The 20,647-nt window shown below is 39.4% G+C and overlaps 1 protein-coding gene across 4 annotated transcripts in view; it reads left to right on the top strand.

Moving 5' to 3' along the window:
- The window catches only part of erg (ETS transcription factor ERG), a 275,925-nt gene that overhangs the window by 55,980 nt on the left and 199,298 nt on the right, over positions 1-20,647 (top strand). For all 4 annotated transcript variants that reach the window (XM_059968797.1, XM_059968793.1, XM_059968798.1 and 1 more), the window contains exon 2: positions 11,997-12,085. In XM_059968797.1, coding sequence (XP_059824780.1) covers positions 12,047-12,085 — 39 coding nt within the window. In that variant the 5' untranslated portion in view covers positions 11,997-12,046. The remainder of the gene's footprint in view (positions 1-11,996; positions 12,086-20,647) is intronic.

The raw sequence follows: 20,647 nt of genomic DNA, 5'->3' as shown, positions 1-20,647 counted from the left end.
CCTGACTTACCATGATTCATCATTTTATAACAAGAGGAATTGAGTATAGGAGTAAAGAGGTCCTTCTGCAGCTGTACAGTGCCCAGGTGAGACCCCACCTGGGGTATTGTGTGCAGTTGTGGTCTCCAAATTTGAGGAAGGACATTCTTTCTATTGAGGGAGTGCAGCATAGGTTCACAAGGTTAATTCCCGGAATGGTGGGACTGTCATATGTTGAAAGATTGGAGTGACTGGGCTTGTATACACTGGAATTTAGAAGGATGAGAGGGGATCTGATTGAAACGTATAAGATTATTAAGGAATTGGACACACTGGAGGCAGGAAGCATGTTCCCGCTGATGGGTGAGTCCAGAACTAGAGGCCACAGTTTAAGAATAAGAGGCAGGCCATTTAGAAAAGAGATGCGGAAAAACTTTTTCACCCAGAGAGTGGTGGATATGTGGAATGCTCTGCCCCAGAAGGCAGTGGAGGCCAAGTCTCTGGTTGCATTCAAGAGAGAGTTAGATAGAGCTGTTATAGATAATGGGGTCAAGGGATATGGGGAGAGGGCAGGAACGGGGTACTGATTGTGTATGATCAGCCATGTTCACAGTGAATAGTGGTGCTGGCCAGAAGGGCCGAATGGCCTACTCCTGCACCTACTGTCTATTGTCTGTTGTCTATTGCTCAAGGAGTACAGCTTATCTCTACTTATTCAAACCAGCCCAATGTTATGCATTGCTGCAACATCTTTTCTGAAGTTTCCTTGCTCCAAGGAGAAAAATGCATTCTCTCCCATCTTTCCGCATGGCTGAAATCTCTTGTCTGTGGAAAGACTCTCATAAATTTTGTCTTTGAAAGCTCTGTAGAGCTTTTACACCCTTCTGAAAGATGTTCTTAGCGGTGATGATGAGAGAAGGTCAGGCAATTGGACAGGGAGGCAATATTCCAAATGGTTAGGCATGGATTAGATGGGCTGAAGTCCCTGTTTCTATTGCAGTACTTTTCTATGACTCTATGGTACTGAACTGTATTTTGTGCAAGTTCAATAGGAGAACAGTGAACAATTTGGGCTGAGACCCTTCATCAGGACAGGAAAGGATGGAGACTGAAGCCAAAATAAGAAGCTGGGTGAAGGGGAGGAGTACAAGCTGGCAGGTAATATGTTAGACCAGGTGAGGACCCATCTGGATGGGTGGGATAGAGGGGATGAAAAAGAGGTGATAGGTGGAAGAGGTAAAGGACTGAAGAAGAAGGAATCTAGTAGAAGAGGAGAGTGGACTGTGGAATTAAGGGAAGAGGTGGGGAACCAGAGGGAGATGATGGGCAGGTATTAAGGTCAGGGCAAGATAAGTGAAGAGGTGAGTAGGCCGACGGAATGATTAGTTATTCCTCTCCATTGGTGCTGCCTGGCCTGCTAAGTTCCTCTGGTATTTTGTGTGTGTTTCTCTGGATTTCCAGCATCTGCAGAAACTCTTGTATATAGAATGCACAAATCACTGCCATACAGAATAATTGACAGCAAGTGAATGCAATGTCTGTGTTCTAAATTAAAGTAAAATTTCACTTTAAAAGATGTCTAAAGGCTGTAGGCATGGTGAAACACATTATAAAGCCAGATGAGTGTGACAATTCGCAGGCTAAAATTAAGGCAATAAGGATTTAGACCCATTAGTTGTGTGCCTAGAGATGTTAACTAATTCATCATCTCTTTGTTGCTGGCCAAATAACCTTCACACCTGGTGTGGCAAGGCTGGTTCTATTCATGTGGACACAGCATGAAGTGGCTGCAGAGAACATATGTCTGACTGGGTCCTGTGAAAGAAGGTTTAAAACTTCCATTCCTTTTTCCATCTCCAATTGGAACTTATTAAATCCATGTGCCATTGGGAATCGGTGCCATTTCAATAGAGGTCTGTTGGGGAATGCCATTATGAAGAAATGGTCCAGTAGCTGATGAAAAAATGAAGATTCCCACCGGATAAGTGTGAGTTCTGCTTTGATAGAATCAGGACTAGCCTCACTATTCAGGCCAAGTTCCCTTCTCACTACAACCATTGGGAAGGAGGTGCAGAAGTCTTAGGTCTCACATCACCAGGTCAGGAATATTTATTACCTTTCAACCATCAGGCTCCTGAACCAACATGGATAACTTAACTCTCTTCAACTCTGAACGGATTCCACAACCTATAGGTTCACTTTCAAAGACTAGACAACTCATGTTCTCAGTAATAATTATAACCATTTATTTATTATTATTTTTATGTTATTATTTGCACAGTTGATCTTCTTTTGCATGTTGATTGTTAGACTTTATGTGTAATTTTTCAGTGTTTCTGTTGTATTTATTCTACTGTGAATGTTTGCCAGAAAATGAATCTGGGAGTTTACAACTCAGGTTCTCAGTATTTGGTTATCTACTATTTGCACAATTTGTCTTCATTTATACATTGTTCCTCAGTCACTGAGTGTAGTTCTTCATTGATCATATTGTGTTTTTTAAGATTATAAGGCTAAAAAACATAGGGCCAGATTTAGGCCACTTGGACCATCGACTCTGCTCCGCTATGGGATTTATTATCCCTCCAAACCCAGTCTCCTCCCTTCTCCCCTTAGTAATCAAGAATCTATCAACTGTTACTTTAAGTATACTGAATGACTTTGACTCCATAGCTATCTATGGCCATGACTTCCACAGATTCACCACCCTCTGGCTAAAGAAATTTCTACTCATTACTGTTCTAAAGGGATATCCTTCTATCCTGGAGCTTTGCCCTCTGGTCCTAGGCTCTCCCACTTCTGGAAACATTCGCTTCATATCTGTTCTATCCATCCTTTTCAACATTTGATAGGTTTCAATGAGATCTCCCCTCATTCTTGTAAACTCCAGCGAGTACAAGCCTAGAGCCATCAAACATTCCTCATACATTAACCCTTTAACTCCAGGAACTCCTCTGATGAACCTTCTCTGGACACTCTCCAAACCCATTTCTTAGGTAAGGGGCCCCAAACTGCTATTAATATTCCAGGTGACATCTGACTAATGTGTTATAACATCTCAGTATTATATCCTTGCTTTTATATTCTAGTCCTTTTTTATTTTCTAGTTTTCCTGTGGCCTGCAAGAAAATAAACCTCAAGGTAATATATGGTGATGCATATGTATTTCGAGACTATATTTAATTTGAAGTTTCCCTGTCCATTACCATTAAATGGAGGTAAAGTCACATTCAGCAGTCTGTACAGTTTTATATTACAGTATGTACAGTTCAGTACTTCTAACATAAGACCATAAGATCAATAAGACATAGGAGCAGAATTAGGCCATTCAGCTGATCGAGTCTGTTTCACCATTCCATATATTAACCCTTTTATTCCCGGAATCATCCTTGTGAATCTCCTTTGGACTCTCTCCAATGACAACACATCCTTTCTGAGATATGGGGCCCAAAACTGTTGACAATACTCCGTGCAGACTGACTAGTGTCTAATAAAGCTTCAGTATTATTTCCTTGCTTTTATATTATATTCCCCTTGAAATAAATGCCAACATTGCATTTGCCTTCTTCACCACAGAATCAACATGTACATTAACCTTCTGGGAATCTTGCACAAGGAATTGAATTGAATTGAATTGACTTTATTTCTTACATACTTCACATACATGAGCAGTAAAAATCTTTATGTTACATCTCTGTCTAAATGTGCAATGTGCAATTTACAGTAATTTGTGATAAATAGTATGCACACCAAGGCAATCCATATAGTCAATGGCTTGCCCTTCGTTACATTTATGAACAACGATCATCTGTTTGTAAACCTGCTGGCTCATCCTCAGCTCTATCATACTGGTTCCCATCCCCCTGCTATATCAGTTTAAACCACTTCCAACAGCTCTAGTAAACCTGCTTGCAAGAATGTTTGTCTCCCTCAGATTCCAGTGTAACCCATTCCTTTTGTATAGGTTACACCTGTGCCAGACGAGGTTGCAATTATCCAAAAATCTGAATCCCTGCCCCCTACTCCAACTCATTCCAATCCTGTCATGTGGCACAGCAGCAATACCGAGACTACTACCCTTGAGGTCCCGTTTCTCAGCTTCCTTCCTAGCTCCCTGTATACTTTTTTTCAGGACCTCTTCCTTTTTACTTCTTATGTCATTGGTACCAATATGTACCATGATGTTTGGCTGTTCACCCTCCCTTTTCAGGATATTATGGATAGATTCAAAAACATTGCCGACCCTGCCACCTGGGAGGCAAACTACCATCTGTGTTTCTTTTTTGTGTACACAGGATCGCTATCTGTCCCCCTAATTATAGAGTTCCCTATTACTGCTGCCACCCTCTTGAGTTCCCTACCCTTGTGAGCCTGTTCTTACATATGCACAAGTAGTATCAACAATTTTTAAAAATCATTCTGTGCCAGGTTATATTTTGTTCCATTGTGGTTGGAAAGATTGGTAGCAGAAATCCCCTTTATGTTCCCCTTAAATATTTCTCCTTTCACCTTCAACCCATGATATCTACTTCAGCCTACGTGAATTTACACTGTCTATACACCTCATAATTTTGTACACTCCATTAAATCTCCCCTTATGCTTCTAAGCTCCAGGGAATAAAGTCCTAACCTATTCAACCTTTCCCTATAAGTCAGGTCCTCAAGTCATGACAACATCCTTTGAAGATTTTCTCTGCATGCTTTCAATCTTATTCCCATCTTTCCAGTAGGTAGGTGAGCAAAATTGCAAATCAGACCTTATACAATTTCAACATAACATTCCAAATCCTGTATTCATAACAACAATTTATGAAGGCTAATATGCCTTCATAATTCTATCTACCTGTGACACCACTTTCAAGAAATTATGCATCTGTATTCCAGATCCTTCTGTTTTACCGCACGCCACTCGCTGCATAAGACTGGTTGTTCTTCTCAAAGCAAAACACCTCACATGCACGAGTCTGCATTCAATTCCATCTGCCATTTTCAGCCCATCTTTCCAGCTGGCCCTGATCCCGCTGCAAATCTGATTGTCTTCCTTGCTGTCCACCACACTCCCAATCTTGGGTATCATCTGCAGGTTTGAAGATCCAATTTGCCACATTATTATCGAGATCATTGATATAGATGATCAACAACAGATCCAGCAACTATTCCAGTGGCACACCACTAGTCACAGGGCTTCAGTCAGAGAAGCAATCGTCTGCTCCCACTCTCTGGCTTTTCCTGCGAAGCTGATGTCTAATCCAATTCACTATCTCATCTTGAATTCCAGCCAGCTGACCAACCACCCATGTGGGCCTTGCTAAAGTTCATATAGAAAACACCCACTGTCTTGCCTTCATCAATTTTCCTGCTAACTTCCTCGACAAACTACCAAATTGGTTAGACAGGACTTATCACATCGAAGGCCATGTTGACTATCCCTAATCAGTTCCTATTTGTCCAAATACTTACATATCTGGTCCTTTGAATACCTTCTCTCTGCTGATGTCTGGTTCATTATCCTACAAATTTCCTGGCTTACTCTTAGAGCCTTTCTTAAACAATGGAACAACATTAAATATCCTCCAATCTTCCAGCACCCAACCCATGACTAATGATGTTTTAAATATCTCTGTTTGGGCCCCTGCAGTTTCAGCACTAGCCTCCCATGGGGTCTAAGGGAACATCTTGTCAGACACTGAGGATTTAACCACCCTAATTTTCCTCAAGACAGCAAACACCTCCTCCACTATAATCTGCATAAGGTCCACGGTCTCACTGAAGCTTTGCCGCACCTCTGTAGACTCTGTGTCCGTCTCCTGAATAAATACAGATGCAAATCATCCATTTAAGATCTCTGCCTTCTCTTTCAGCTCTATGCATAGATGATCACTTTAATTTTCCAGAGGGCCAATTTTGTCCCTTGCTCTTAAGATATCTGTAGGATCCCTTAGCATTCTCCTTCAGCTTGTCTGCTAGAGGCTCTGCACCTTTTCTTTTCTACCTGTAATGCACTTGGTCTGTACTTCAACACATAATTCTGCATACTCTTATTGTTTTACCTTGTACTACCTCAATGCCCTGTTATCATGAATTGCTCTGTATGGACAGTATGCAAGACAATCTTTTCATCTTGTCTCAGATTATATGACAATAATGAACCTATTTACAACGTTACCATGCTGCTATTCCATGCTGACTAAGAGCTTGGGTGACACCTTTAGCTACTTCTTAAATTAAGTCAATATATCTCAATATTAGGAAGCTTCACCTGGTGCACTTGGTGTCTCAATTAAATTTCTGTGGTACACTTACACACAAATGTCAAATGAAATGGAGAATGTCTCAAGGAATATAGGCACCTGAACCATATTTTATTTTCCTACTCCACCAGAGGGTCAATTTACTTGGTGTTTACAACTGGTATTTCTGGCCTTATTGAAAGTGTTCTTCCTATATTTTAAGAATAAACTTGATTCATAATAAAAATATACTGTGCATACAAGAAGAAATTTGACTGTAGCAACAGAATGCTTTACATTTACCTTCATGTGAGTGATCCTACTACAGATCCACTGGACTATATAAACATTTTGAGGCATGCACTCCATGTTTCATTTGTCACAATTTATCATTCATGCAAATGTTCATGTCATGCTCAGAAAATGATAACCATAAGAATCAGCAAGAAAGCCAGTCATTTCTTATTTATTTTTTCTAATTTTCTAGAGGCTGGCAACTTCGCAAAATGTTGCTAGTTTAAGAGAAGCATAGCCATCAGGGAGAAAATGATTGGCCTGAAGTGGTAATTAGTTGCAGAACCTGATGTACTTCAGCATTATGGATTACATAATAATACTCCTTGGAAAACTGTGTACCCCATGACTTAGTTTGAATTTAAAACCCACAATTATCTAAAACAAATTAAATGTTGGCAAAGTTTCAAATATGTATGATGTCGAAAGATTAAACATTTGATGAAATGTAATTTATAAATTGAGGTGCTGTTAACAGTTGCACAGTGAGCACAATTCGAACAGCATATGTAACTTGATACACCTAACTCAATATATGAATGTTTATTTATAATTTATTTATAATTGTTTTTGATATTTCACCCAAAATATAAGGCTAGTGTAAGTTGTGGAACTGCAATTGGACTTTTGTTGAAGTGGCTTAGTGGGTCAAATAGGTATTGTTACCACTGGAAAAGGTTTATTATGTTTTAACAGATCACAGTAATTTACTGTGGATTAGGTGTGTCGGAACACCATTATTTGGAGCTAACCTTCAAGTCACAGGTGATCCTTATTGACACACACAAAATGCTGGAGGAACTCAGCAGGCCAGGAAGCATCTAGGAAAACTGTACAGTTGACGTTTCAGACTGAAACCCTTTGGCAGAAAACAAAAATGCTCGAAGAACTCAGCCTGGCCTGCTGAGCTCCTCCAACATTTTGTGTGTGTTGCTTGGATTTCCAGCATCTGCAGATTTTCTCTTGTTTATGATCCTGAATGGTTTTTCATCATTGGCCACAAACTGGGTAATCCCTGCCCAAGCACATTGTCATCAGAAGGATTGGCTCACAAACACAATTAAGAATAAGCCATAAATGATGACATAGACAACAATGCCCATCTGCCAAAAGATGAGTATATATAAAAAATACAAAAATTCATATATTATTCAACAGCTCAGGCAGCATTTGTGGAAAGAAATGCGAGTTCATGTCTCAGTTCAAAAACTTGTCATTGGGAGTGGAAAGTAGAAAAAGATAAAAATATCCATAAGTTTCCATGTCATCTTCTCATAAAGATGCAATGGAATTAGCGAGACAGGATATCTCCTGCACAAAGCCATGCTGAATTTTCCCAATCAGTCTCTTTCTTTCCAAACTTTCATAAATCCTATTCCTTGGAATTTTCTCCAGTAAGTTCACTACCACTAATACAATAACTTATAGTTGCCTAACTGATCCCTGCCGTTCTTATGAAATACAGGAACATTTGCCGTTCTCCGATCTTCTGGTCCCATGAAGTTGCTTATGAAATTCAAAAATCTCTATAAGGACCCCACATACAGTATTGTGCAAAAGTCTTAGGCACATATATTTAGCTTGAGTGTCTAAAGTCTTTTGCATTATACTGCCCTTGTACTGCTCTGGAGTGGAGAGCAAATTTGTAAATCTGGTGAGAGCAAAGGATGTTGGGAATGGTGAGGGTGGAGGGCCACAGGGAGGGGTGTGGGGCAGCTGGCAGAGAAGGAGTGCCTGGATGAGGGTGGCGCAGGTGCAGACGCACGTAGCCCTGAGACACTAGGCAAGGTCATTTGATTTCAAATAATTGGTTTATTGATCATTACAGAATGTCTCTCTGGTGTTTCCCGTTCCCTTTCTTCTCCCTTCCCCTTTTCCCACCATGATTCACCACTCCCTGTTGCCTTCCCACTCTCAGTCCACAATAGAGACCCCTATCAGAATCAGGTTTATCATCACTCATATATGTCATGAAATTTGTTTTTTCTTTGGCAGCAATACAGTGCAATGCATAAAATTACTCCAGTACTGTGCAAAAGTCTTAGGTACCCTAGCTATATTCAAACCCGTTTGAAAAGTACTGTATCTCCTTTGCTTCCAGAGGATTGTGGAATATACTCATCAGGCTTTGGGGATGTTTCAACCCTCATCTATTCCATAACATCTAAAACCTGTCTCTTCTTCATTATGACATGATGCCATATTCTCTCTCAGTAACAGCCCCTATTGGGTAGTCTACAATTTAACCCCAGGTCAACTTTGTCGTCACCCAATCAAATATATTCCATTTATCCCATCCCTCCCTTAACAAACCTCTCCGCAGGCTGATATTTAGAGGTTTTCTGTTTTTCCTGACTCAGATGAAGGGTTATCTATCTGAAATATTCATGGTTTATCTTTCCAAACATGTTGCTTGACCTTATTTTCTGGTTTTATTCAGAATTCAGCTTCTTGATGCAGTTAGTATCTTGAAAAAATACCAGTGCAGTGGTTAAGAATGACAATGCAATTGTGAGGCAGACATGGTCATTTAAAAAAAAGTATTCCTGTATCACTGCTTAAATATTGGAGGAATATCTTCTGTCATCCGAATTTCACAAATCTTCATAAATCTCCAACATCTTTTCAAAACTGCAGCTTATAGTGTATGTAAGTACAAGTTGTGCTCATAGGAAATCACCTCCTGTACAATGTGATAAAGAGTCTATACATTTCAAAAAGCATTAATATATTATTTCAGACAAATCTTACACAATGCCTCCTCCATGGATTCTGGGGCCGAAAAATTAGATGGCAATATGCCTGGTTTTTTTTTAAGGCCCTGCATTGAAATTGAGACTCTCAATTTCCAACTCTAGCCCAACAACACAAAGCTGTGAAGCTCCTAAGTCTTTCCTTTTGCCTATAATCCATGCCAGCTGTTCAAACCCAAGTTTGAGGTACTGCTTCTTGATTTACCTCATGTTCTCATCTATTATTCTTAATCTTGGCCATGTTGTACACTAAGGGCTTCAGCTTTTCACTTACTTAGTTCAAAAAAAAGATCCATTTTGGCAGTTTCTCCCTAAATCAATTTCCATATTTTCCATTTTGCAGCCTAGGCAGACTGTGCTGAGAGAAGATTTTTTTTAACATAGTGGTAAAGCAGACTGTTGTACTGTAAAGACTTTCAGCTGCATTAAATCAATTATCAACTATACTTTTCATTAAAAATATCAAATAAGTCACAATGCTTTGTCATATACAGTTAATAAAGCCTGGTCAAAATCTAGTGTTCAAAATAAAATGTGATACTATTGCTGGATATAATTTTGCTGATATTTTATGTGTAAGTAAAAGCCATGAACTAATCATTTTTCCTTAATATTTTTAAGGACAGTTAGGAAGAGTCACATTTGCATTTTCCTGTTGCATATACACCATCCCACCCCAAAGGCTCAAGGTGTTGAAAGGAGGAATAGAAGTTCTTATACCTGCTCTTTCTTTTAAATAAATTGTGATTATTTCTATCTCAGCTCTGTCTTTTTGAATTGTAGTTAAGTTCTTCATAGAATTCCCAGATTCATCTGAGCCCTCCCTATAAATATTAATCTAATCTCAAACGCCTTCAATCTTAACGGTCTTTTGGGTAAAATTTCCTAATTTCTGCTATATTCTATACCACCCTGTTCATATGCCGAATTGTCCCTCTCTAACTTTAAGTTATCCCCCCCAACTCCTTTACTGGATTCCAGTACCTGAGCAACCAGTTAATCACTCTTCACTCCACTTAGTTTCAATGCCGTGATTGGATCTCCCTTAAATCCACCATGCTGAAAACAAGCCCTTCTCTGGGTATATATTCCACACCCTTGTGTGCAGTGTTGCCCAAAACCCAAACGGAGACTGTTTCTCTGAACACCTACACTCTGTCCGCCAGAGAAGGCAGGATCTCCCAACGGCCACACATTTTAATTCCACGTCCCATTCCCATTCTGATATGTCTATCCATGGCCTCCTCTACTGTCAAGATGAAGCCACACTCAGGTTGGAGGAACAACACCTTATGAGTAGCCTCCAACCTGATGGCGTGAACATTGACTTCTCTAACTTCCATTAATGCCCCTCCTCCCCTTCTCACCCCATCCCTGATTTATTTATTTTTTTCCCCCCTCCTAGTTTTTTTTTCCTCTCTCTCTGCCCATCACTCTGCCAGTTCTCCATCTCCCTCTGGTGCTCCCCTCCCCCTTTCTTTCTCCTGAGGCCTCCCGTCCCATGATCCTTTCCCTTCTCCAGCTCTGTATCACTTTCGCCAATCACCTTTCCAGCTTTTAGCTTCGCCCCACCCCCTCAGGTCTTCTCCTATCATTTCATATTTCCCCCTTCCCCTCCTACTTTCAAATCTTTTACTATCTTTCCTTTCAGTTAGTCCTGACGAAAGGTCTCGGCCTGAAACGTTGACAGTACTTCTCCCTGTAGATGCTGCCTGGTCTGCTGTGTTCCACCAGCATTTTGTGTGTGTAGCTTGAATTTCCAGCATCTGCAGATGACCTTGTGTTATCAAACTATAGAAACATTTTCCATTATTATTATTGTTAATATTGATATAAAGCAGTAAATTCTAAGCAGTTCACGGATGTGATCAGACAAATATACATGACCATTTAATTCAGCTGTTAAATAATTGTCATTATTGGTATGTTTCATAACTTCAAAACATTAAACTAATTCAAAGAAAGACATGGAAGTCTGAAACGTGAGTCGTACTTCATATTTAGTTTAAGTGAGGCAAGCGCATTTCACAGAGTAGTGTGATGATGTATACCATTTATCTATTTATACATATAAACTGTAATGAATTATTTAGATGAACAAGAATGCTTAATCAAAATATGTTCAAATGATTACTCAAATATTACTGAAATATTAAACACACAACAATTATTTCTTTACGTCCTATAAATGCCTACAACAAAATGAATCTCAAGGTAGTATATGGTAATATATATGTACTTCGATAATAAATTTTACTTTAAACTTCGAGCTTTGATTTGAACGTATCGAAAGGGGATTACATTTTATTGGACTCGCCTTATTAGCCATAGATTTCTGGATGTGAACACTTTGCCAGGAATGGTTAAAATCAGCACTCATATTTTCCAATGCTATATTTTATTTAATAGATTTTCAGAGTGTTAAGGATTATCACATTCACTCCACTATATTTGAAGTATTAAAAAAAAGTCAAAAGACAATTTGCTGAACCAAAAGTGATTCACATTTCAGAATATCTGACATCATTGGACTATTTTTGAAATTGGAAAACTTGGTATGTCTAGAATATATCTGACCTGAACAGCCTCTCACCATTTCAAGTATGTTTCTGTAAATTATGTCAGTTCTTAATTAGTTCAGCCATCAAGTTCTCCAGTGCTGCTTGCACTGCGTTTACTTGCATGTGTAGAGTGTGTCATCTCTCCATTGCTCTAATTCTGTCTCTCCCCTTGTACACAGGACTTGTGAGGCCTGCCTTGCTGTCACACCCTGGAGCTCAGGAAAAGGACATGATTCAGACTGTTCCAGACTCAGCGGCTCATTTCAAAGTGAGTCAGTAAAGTGCACTTCTGTGGGTTTGTTGCTGTGATGATGTTCTGCTCTGCTGTGGTTGGGATGGAGAGCAGGGATTTTTGGCTGAGGTGACTGTTAGTGTTATGAGGGGAGGAATTTGTTTTGGAGCAAACTCTGTGCTGATTAATAGTTAAGTATTTTCAGTCATCAGCTGGATAAACAAAAGGACACGATTAAGCTCCAGTATATCCTGGCCATTATATACCAACCTTTTTCTTATTGCCTTGCATATAAAAATTGCCAATGATAAAATCAGAAATTACAGCCTTTCATATCTTTGGAGACTGACCCTAGTTACTGGCTCCATTTCATAACGAGGCACATATAGATTCTGCTTGGAGCCATGTTCAAATACATTATTCTGAGTGTTCCAGTTTCCTCCCACATCTCAACGACGTTTAGGTTAATTGGTCACTGAAATTGTTCCTAGCATGTAGAAACTGGGAAAGGTTGATAAGAGTGTGAGGAGAATGAAAAGGAATTTTAAAAAGTGGGATTATTGTGAGGTTAGTCTATACTGTTGGTTAATCATCACTGTAGAATGAGTAGGTTGAAAGGTCTGTTTCTGTACTCTATTTCTTATTGACGCTATGACTCTTACAGTCATCTGCTCATTCCAGGAACAAATCTAATAAACTGCACTAACCTGAAGAAAAACATTCTTTTCTTCAGCTCTGTATGAGAAGGAATTTCCCACTGAAGGACTGGGCCATATTCACTTCGTTTTGCAGGACTTTCTGTTCACAGGGTATTGTTGTTTCTATGATGCATCCAGTCAATATACTCTCCACCACATATCTATAGAAGTTTGTCAAAGTTTTAGACGTTAAGCTGAATCTTCACAAGCTTCCAAGGATCAGAGGCGCTGCCATGCTTTCTTCATAATTGCACTTACGTGTTGAGCCCAGGACAGGTCCTCCGAAATTATAACACCAAGGAATTTAAAGTTGTTGACCCTCTCCATCTCTGATTTCTCATTGAGAACTGGCTCATGGACTGCTACTTCCCTCTTCCTGGTCAATCTTCAGCTCGTTGGTCTTTATCCGGTGGTTATCCAGTTCAGTAGAATTCATGGCTGAAAGCTCCTGTTAGCGGTGTGAAATCAAAAATTAAATGAAAATCTAGAACAGCAATGTGCTATGTTGATGCCAGAAGCACGGCAACCCTGCACATTCTTGACACAAATGACACATTTCACTGTGTGATTCAAAATACATTTATTGTCAAAGTATGTATATATTATGCAACCTTGAGATTTGACTCCTAACAGGCAGCCATGAAACAAAGAGACTCAAAAGAACCCATAAAAAAAAAGACGGTCAAGCATCCAATGTGCAGAAAAAAAAAGTAAATCTTGCAAACCGTGTAAAGAATATGTGCAAGTAAGTAGCATTCTGAACTGAACTGCACAGACAGTCTGTCCCCAGACCCTCAGTTCAGTGCAGAACCAAGCAGCCCGCTAAACCAGCCAGCCAGCAACCCACACCTTGGGCGCCAACAGGCTGACCTTTTCAATCTAGCCCGGGGCCAAAATCATAACTAATTCAAATATATATGTGACAAGTAAAGCTCATCTTTACCATTGTATTTATGTACAACTTATGTACAACTGGTATGCCTCTACCAAATTGACAATGTGACCATTTAACCTTTTTCCACTAATTAGGGAAATTTGGGGTAGGATAGAGCAATTTGGATTCATCGAAACACGGCCCATGACCGCCTCTCACTGACTTCATTTTAAGTTCCCTCCACTGAAGAGGAAGCAGAGGCTTGTGAAATTAGCATGCTGAAAATTCACAACACAATACCTGGAACACACTGGAAGAACACACAGGACTGTCAGCAGGATCATCTCTTGTGATCTTAACAATTTACTGCCTTTGCATAATCATTGCTGATTTATACATAGCAGCAGAAATAAAAGGAGAAATCTTTCCTGCTTACCCCTTGTGAATCACAAAATCATCCTTGTTGGCAGATTAAATGGAGCAGATTCCTGGAAAAAGGCAGCTGATAGCAAAGATAATTAACTCTTTGAGAAAAGAACCAAGTAAATCTGTAAAGTTTCTGGGCTAGATGTACGTTGAGGGTGTGATTGAGTACGATACAGGATGGGACGGTCGGTGTTTTGTTGGGACTGGGCTGGATCATGTTTAGAGTTTAATGGTGGAGATGTGAGGAGAGGAATTTTCAGTTGTTTGGCTTGGGAATCAGTGAGGTTTCATGCAGAACTCTTTTGGCAAGAATTTAGATTGGTTGGGATGAGTCCATGTTGGGATAGATTGCATATGGCCCATGAATAGGTGACCTGAAGAGTCATGTAACCCTATGTTCTTCCAGGCATTTTTCACTGTAAATAAAAAGATAAAAAGGTAGATATACTGTTTCTTCTGGTCCTATGCGTGGACTGTCTTGGTAAGAAGGGTATGAGTCCCTGAGCATGCGTTCTGATTGCTAAATATTTGGCGTAATGTGTTTTGTTTTAAATAATCATACCTCCAGTTAGAAGCATGTGGTTTGTGTGTGTCAGGTCCAGAATTTTAACAGTGGAGAGGTATAATATGGATTCAAAAACACCTAATACAGACAGGGTTTTCCTTGGCAAATTTACTTTGTTCAGAGGAGAGATGAACTTTATATTATTATATGTGCATGTGTGCTTTTATGTGCAAGTGTATTTAGTGAGAGGCTTGGTCAGAGAAAATGTTATTTTCCTTCTTTGCAGTCTGAAATCAGTGTGAAGTGTGTGATAAGCAATATTATTTGACTAGATTTGTTTTGACAAACAAAGTTCAAATATTTTTCTTCACTTTAACTTGTAATTTATCCACGCACATTTGCACCCTTTTCAGCTTCTCTCTCTCCACTATGTTACTGCAGATATTGCTCATTTAAATCCACATTAATTCTTCAGCAACACACACAAAATTCTGGAGGAACTCAGCTAGTCAGCCAGCATCTACAGAGGGAAATTAACAGCTGAAGTTTTGGATTGAAACCCTTCATCAGGACTGGAAAGGAAGGCAGAATAAGCAAGTGAGGGAAGGGGAAGGAGTACAAGCTAGCCAGTGATAGGTGAGACCAGGTGAGGGAGAAGATGGATAGGTGGGAGAGTGGGGAGAAGTAAGAAACTGGGAGGTGGTAGGTAGAAGAGGTAAAGGGCTGAAGATGAAAGAATCTGATAGGAGAGGGCAGTGGACCATGGAAGAAAGAGAGGGAGGAAGGGATAGAGAGGGAAGCCGAGAAAAGAAGAGAAGAGCCAAGAGGGTATCCAAAATGGGGAATGGAAAAAGAGAAAAAGAGAGAAAAGAGCAAAGGGGGGGGGGAGTAATTACTGGAAGTTGGATAAATTGCTGTTCATACTATCAGGCTGGACACTACCTAGATGGAATATGAGGTGCTATTTCTTCAACTTGAGTTTGACCTCATCATGGCAGTAGAGGAGGTCATGGACAGACTTGTCAGAATGGGAATGGGAAATAAAATTGAAATATATAGCCACCAGGAGATCATGCTCTCTCTGTGTTTACTTTTTTGTCCTTCCAATTTATTCAACATCTCTCTCTTCAGTTTTACCCCCATATTTTCCCCTTATCTGTCTGCCAATTTTGCCTTTATTTCATACTTCTTACTAAATATTTTATTCTTCTCCATTTCTTTCTCTCTTTCCTCCTTCATTTTCCTAATTACATAGGACATTTATAAAGTAAGGGGAAAAGTCCCCTCTGGGACGAAGATCTACATCTGAAGACACACATTTGAGATAATAAGGATCAGAAGGAAGATGAAGGGATTTTTCAGGCACAAAGTTATTATGCTCTGGAATGCAGAGCCTTAATGGCTGTTGAAAGCAATGCATTTGCACTTCTAAATAAGGAAATGGATGAAATTACTAAAATGGTTTTTTAAGTGAATAGCTGCTGAAAATATAGAGACTAATTGGACTGTTCCTTCAATTGTATTAGTCTCATTGGTCATATGATTCTCTGACTAAAAGGCCAATTCTTTGCTTCTATGCATCCCATACGCGATCATTTCCACTGGTCCTCACAATTTTAGATTTGCGTCTTTTCTGATTGCTGTCCATCCACATTTCACATTGGGACATGGAAAAGATTTTCTCCATGCTGTCAAGAGCCACATAGCCTGTCGCAGTTTTTTAAAAATTGGAACCAGAATTTTGCTCATGGACAGTACTAGAAGGCATTGTATGTGGAATGTACTGATTAAATGACCAAAATAAAAATAAACCTAAGATTTCAACTCATTAACTGTTCTGATTTTATTATGGACTACAAATGAGAACAATATGGGAGAATGATGCAAAAAGTAAAGTATGCAGTTAGCACTATCATTAGAATAATAGATTCCCTGGAACTTAAATAAAAATGATTATATTAGGTCTTACAGATTTAAAAAGAATTGCATTCAATTTGGAATTGATTTGTGCAAGTGTATATCTATGATAAAATTGAAACTGGAGACATTATGTTAAATGTATTGAATCTTGCTCAGATCACATTGAGAGTACTTTGAGTAATTCTGGTTGCCATTACTATTAAAATACATTAAGAGGCACTGATGGACTGAAAAATTGATTTACAGGCATATTATCAGAACTATAAGCCATTATAAACAGTGAAAAAGATGAACAACGTACACCTCTTCTTGAAAAGTGCTGGATAGATGAGTACTAATCATGGTCCAACACTTAGGAAGGATTTTATCTGGGCAGATGCACAGTATGGGGCCATACAGGCTAATTATTACTCAGGTTGCTGATATGCATGAAATTTTGATTGTGAGTATGAATATACAGTATAGAAGGAAAATGTGGTAACATCACATCATGTACAGCATAGATACTGGAAAATACAGAATAGAGAGAGAATGAAGTCAATGCTCAAGTGATACTGATTTGAATGCAGACCTTCCAGACTGGGCTGCAATAACCCTGTTAATGTCATCTATTAACTACATCTCAGAAACCCGCCCACTTGCAATTTGTAAAGGAATCCTCAGTGACTTACAGGCTAGCTGCGAAGTGATTGAAAGCAGAACTGATTGCAGGGAAGTGTGGTGACGGAGAATTTTAGGGAAGTGATGACGGATGCCACTGCTGCTGGGGAAGAAGGGATTTCTTTCTGTTTGAGCACTTTGATGTCCTTTGATGGACCTGAAGATTGGGTCAAGATGGCAGTATAGGAAGGAAGGAGGAGGACTTTTGCTAGGAAGGGCCTATCCTGACACAGTATTTGGGAACACAGGTCTATGTACTCTAATCTGTCTAGGGAGACTTACTAAATGAATGTTCACTGAGATCTGACATTTGGTGCAGATAGAACTGCACCCACAGAATGCCTTCTGAGGCATTCTTTATTCTTCTCACCTCCTTCCATACATGATTGGTTGACATCATCAGAGATTTTGGAACTTTTTGGAAGATAGATCAAAATGTGCAGTGACCAACCCATCTCGTCACTGGTATCCAGTGCAAGTTGCCACGCAGTTTGATGGGGTGCTTAAGAAGGTGTATGATGTGTTGGTCTTCATTAGTCAGGAGATTGAGTTCAAGAGCTACAAGGTGATTTTGCAACTCTATAGCACCCTGGTTAGACCATGCTTAGAGCAGTGTATTCATTTCTGGTCAACTCATTATAGGTGGGATGTGGAAGCTTTAGAGAGGATGCAGAGGAGATTCACTACAATGCCGTCTGGATTAGAGAACATGTCTTATGAGGATAGGTTGAGTGATCTAAGGCTTTTTTCTTTAGGACGATGTAGGATGACAGATGACTTGATAATGGTGCACAAGATGATAAGAGGCATAGATCAAATGGATAGAGATATTTCCACTAGGGCGGAAATGGCTAATATAGGGGGGCACAATTTTAAATTGATTAGACGGAAGTATAGGGAGGATGTCAGAGGTAAGTTCTTTACACAGGAAGTGTTGAGTGCATAGACTGCTTTGCCAGGCACAGTGGCGGGACAGATATACTAGGGGCATTTAAGAAACTCTTAGGTAGGCACATGGATGATAGAAAAATGGAGGGCGGTGTAGGAAGGAAGGGTTAGATTGATGTTAGTATAGGTTAAAAAGTTGACCCAACATTATGGGCTGATGGGCTGTACTGTAGTGTTCTATATTCTATCCTGTGTATAAAAACAGCCAAGTTTCTTTCTATTTTCCACAATGCTGACTGACTCTAGCCTGTGTTGTAATGGAAGCTGAGGCCTTAGACATCAGAAGCTGAAACATGATTGGGTGTAGTGAGTGTTGGAATACAGTAGTCAACATGTCTGTTCTGGGCTCCACACAGAGATCTACAATGGGACTGGCAATGACCCTTCAGCATTTCTCACCTGAGTTCCCTACAATTATTTTGTGTACAGTCCTACTCTCCAGAGAACTGTCAGCTCGACAATCCTGAACCCTTGAATTACCCCAATAGTGTGGTGAACAAAATTGCTTTTGGGATTATTATACTAGTATGGTATGGTGTAAGTACTGATAGTGGGATTTCAGCTGCTCACAATCAATGTCAATAACTTGAAAGAGGATATCAAGTGTAAAATATCCAAGTTTTCTGATACTGCGAAGTTATAGGTGTTGGTATCAGCTATGAGGGGGTTGCAGAAATGTTATATTAACAAGTTAATTGAATGTGTGAGAATATTGCAGATAGAATATGTTGTTGTAAAATGTGATCTCATTGAGGTACAAAATTCCCACAAGGTTAGATGGGATGAACTCAGTGTTGCTGTTTCCCCTGGCTGGAATGTCTAGAACCAGTGATCACAATCTCAAAATAAAGAATTGGCCATGCAGCGCCAGAGGTGCAAAGGAAATTCTTTCTCCCAAAATTAGTGACTGTTTATAATGCTTTACCCCAAGAGTTCTGTGAAGGTTTAGTCTTTGGGTATATTCAAGGAATAGACCAATATATAGTATATTGACAAATGTTTGTATTTTTTTAAATCATGGAGTTGTACATCACAGAAATAGGTCCTTTGGCCTATCACATCTATACCAACCTTTTTGCCCATTTACAGTATACTAGCCCAATCTGTTTGCCTTAGGTCTGTATTCTTCTGTTCCTTGGGTTGCATGGTTGGGTAGCGGTTAGTATAATACGACTAAAGTGATAGCAACCCAGTTTCAATTCCTGCTACTGTCAGTAATGAGTTTGTCCATTCTTGCATGACCGTGTGTGTTTCCTCCGGGTGCTCTGGTTTTCTCCTACATTCCAAAACCTACAAATTAGTAAGTTAATTGACCACATGGATACAATTAGTTGGTGTAGGCTCATTAGGCCAGAAATGAACCTGCACCACATAATTACATCTATGCAACCGATTACCATCTATAATAATATAAATAATATTAATAATAAGGGTATAAAAGGATGTAAAGGACAACTGACAATAGATTTTGTAAATCTAAGTTAAGCCAGTGGAAAAACAGAAATCATTCATGTTATTATATTGACTGATCCAAAAGCATTTAATTCTGGCCCACACTCTTGGTTAATAGAAGGCCTTAAAATATATAGACTACACCTAATACTTCTGAAATTTCTAAGACATCTGATGAAGGATTGGCATACTATATTCATGCAATCTATTAATAACCGAAAAAGAATAACCATGGTTATCAAAATAATCTGGTATTTTCCAGGGTGACCCTCTAAACCCACTAAGGAAGAGGGGAATCATGTTTGGGAAAAGGGGAAGGGAGAGGGAAGGGAGTGGGAAGCACCAGAGAGACATTCTGTAATGATCAATAAACCAATTGTTTGGAATCAAATGACCTTTCCTGGTGTCAGGGCTGAGTGTGTCTGCACCTGTGCCACACACCCGGTCCTCAGAACTTCTCTGTCACCTGTTCCACTCTCTTCCCATGGCACTCCACCCTCCTCATACCCTACATCCTTTGCTCCCACCAGACTTACAAACTCGCTCTCCACTCCATGTCGACAAATAGTACTGTGTAAAAGTCTTAGACACCTTAGTTCAATGTATGCTGAAGGCAATTGCATGGCACTGTGTTTGTCAGGTCAAGTCGAGTTTATTGTAATTTATTTTAGAATTTTGTGCTGAGCACATTAGTTTTCCAGCAAACTTGCACAGTTCTGTCATCACTGCGATTTTAAGTATTTTTCTGTGTAATTAATGCCATTTTGCCAGTTTTTTTAGAACTATTTAAAAAAAAATATAAACATGAACTTTGGGTTGGATAAATGCAGAACATTAAACATAAAGTTGCAATAGAACTAATAGAATTTAAAACAGTGCAGCAGGATACAATACAACCAATGGATGAAATCAAACATATAAGTATCTGGGATACCAGCAAGGAAAGAAAATAGATCATAGTACAATAAAGGGAAAACCTTCAACCGAATTTGCTTTAAGAAAATCTGCCAAACGGAGTTCAATGGTAAAAATATAACAAAAACAATAAACACTTTCACTATACCCATATTAACATAGACTTTTGGCATTACATCGTGATCTGAAACTGATCTGGA

The sequence above is a fragment of the Hypanus sabinus genome, chromosome 4 (genome assembly GCF_030144855.1).
Source record: "Hypanus sabinus isolate sHypSab1 chromosome 4, sHypSab1.hap1, whole genome shotgun sequence".
In the NCBI taxonomy this organism is placed as follows: domain Eukaryota; kingdom Metazoa; phylum Chordata; class Chondrichthyes; order Myliobatiformes; family Dasyatidae; genus Hypanus; species Hypanus sabinus.
The sequence above is the reverse complement of the archived record's forward strand: the minus strand, read 5'-3'. Positions and strand labels throughout refer to the sequence as shown.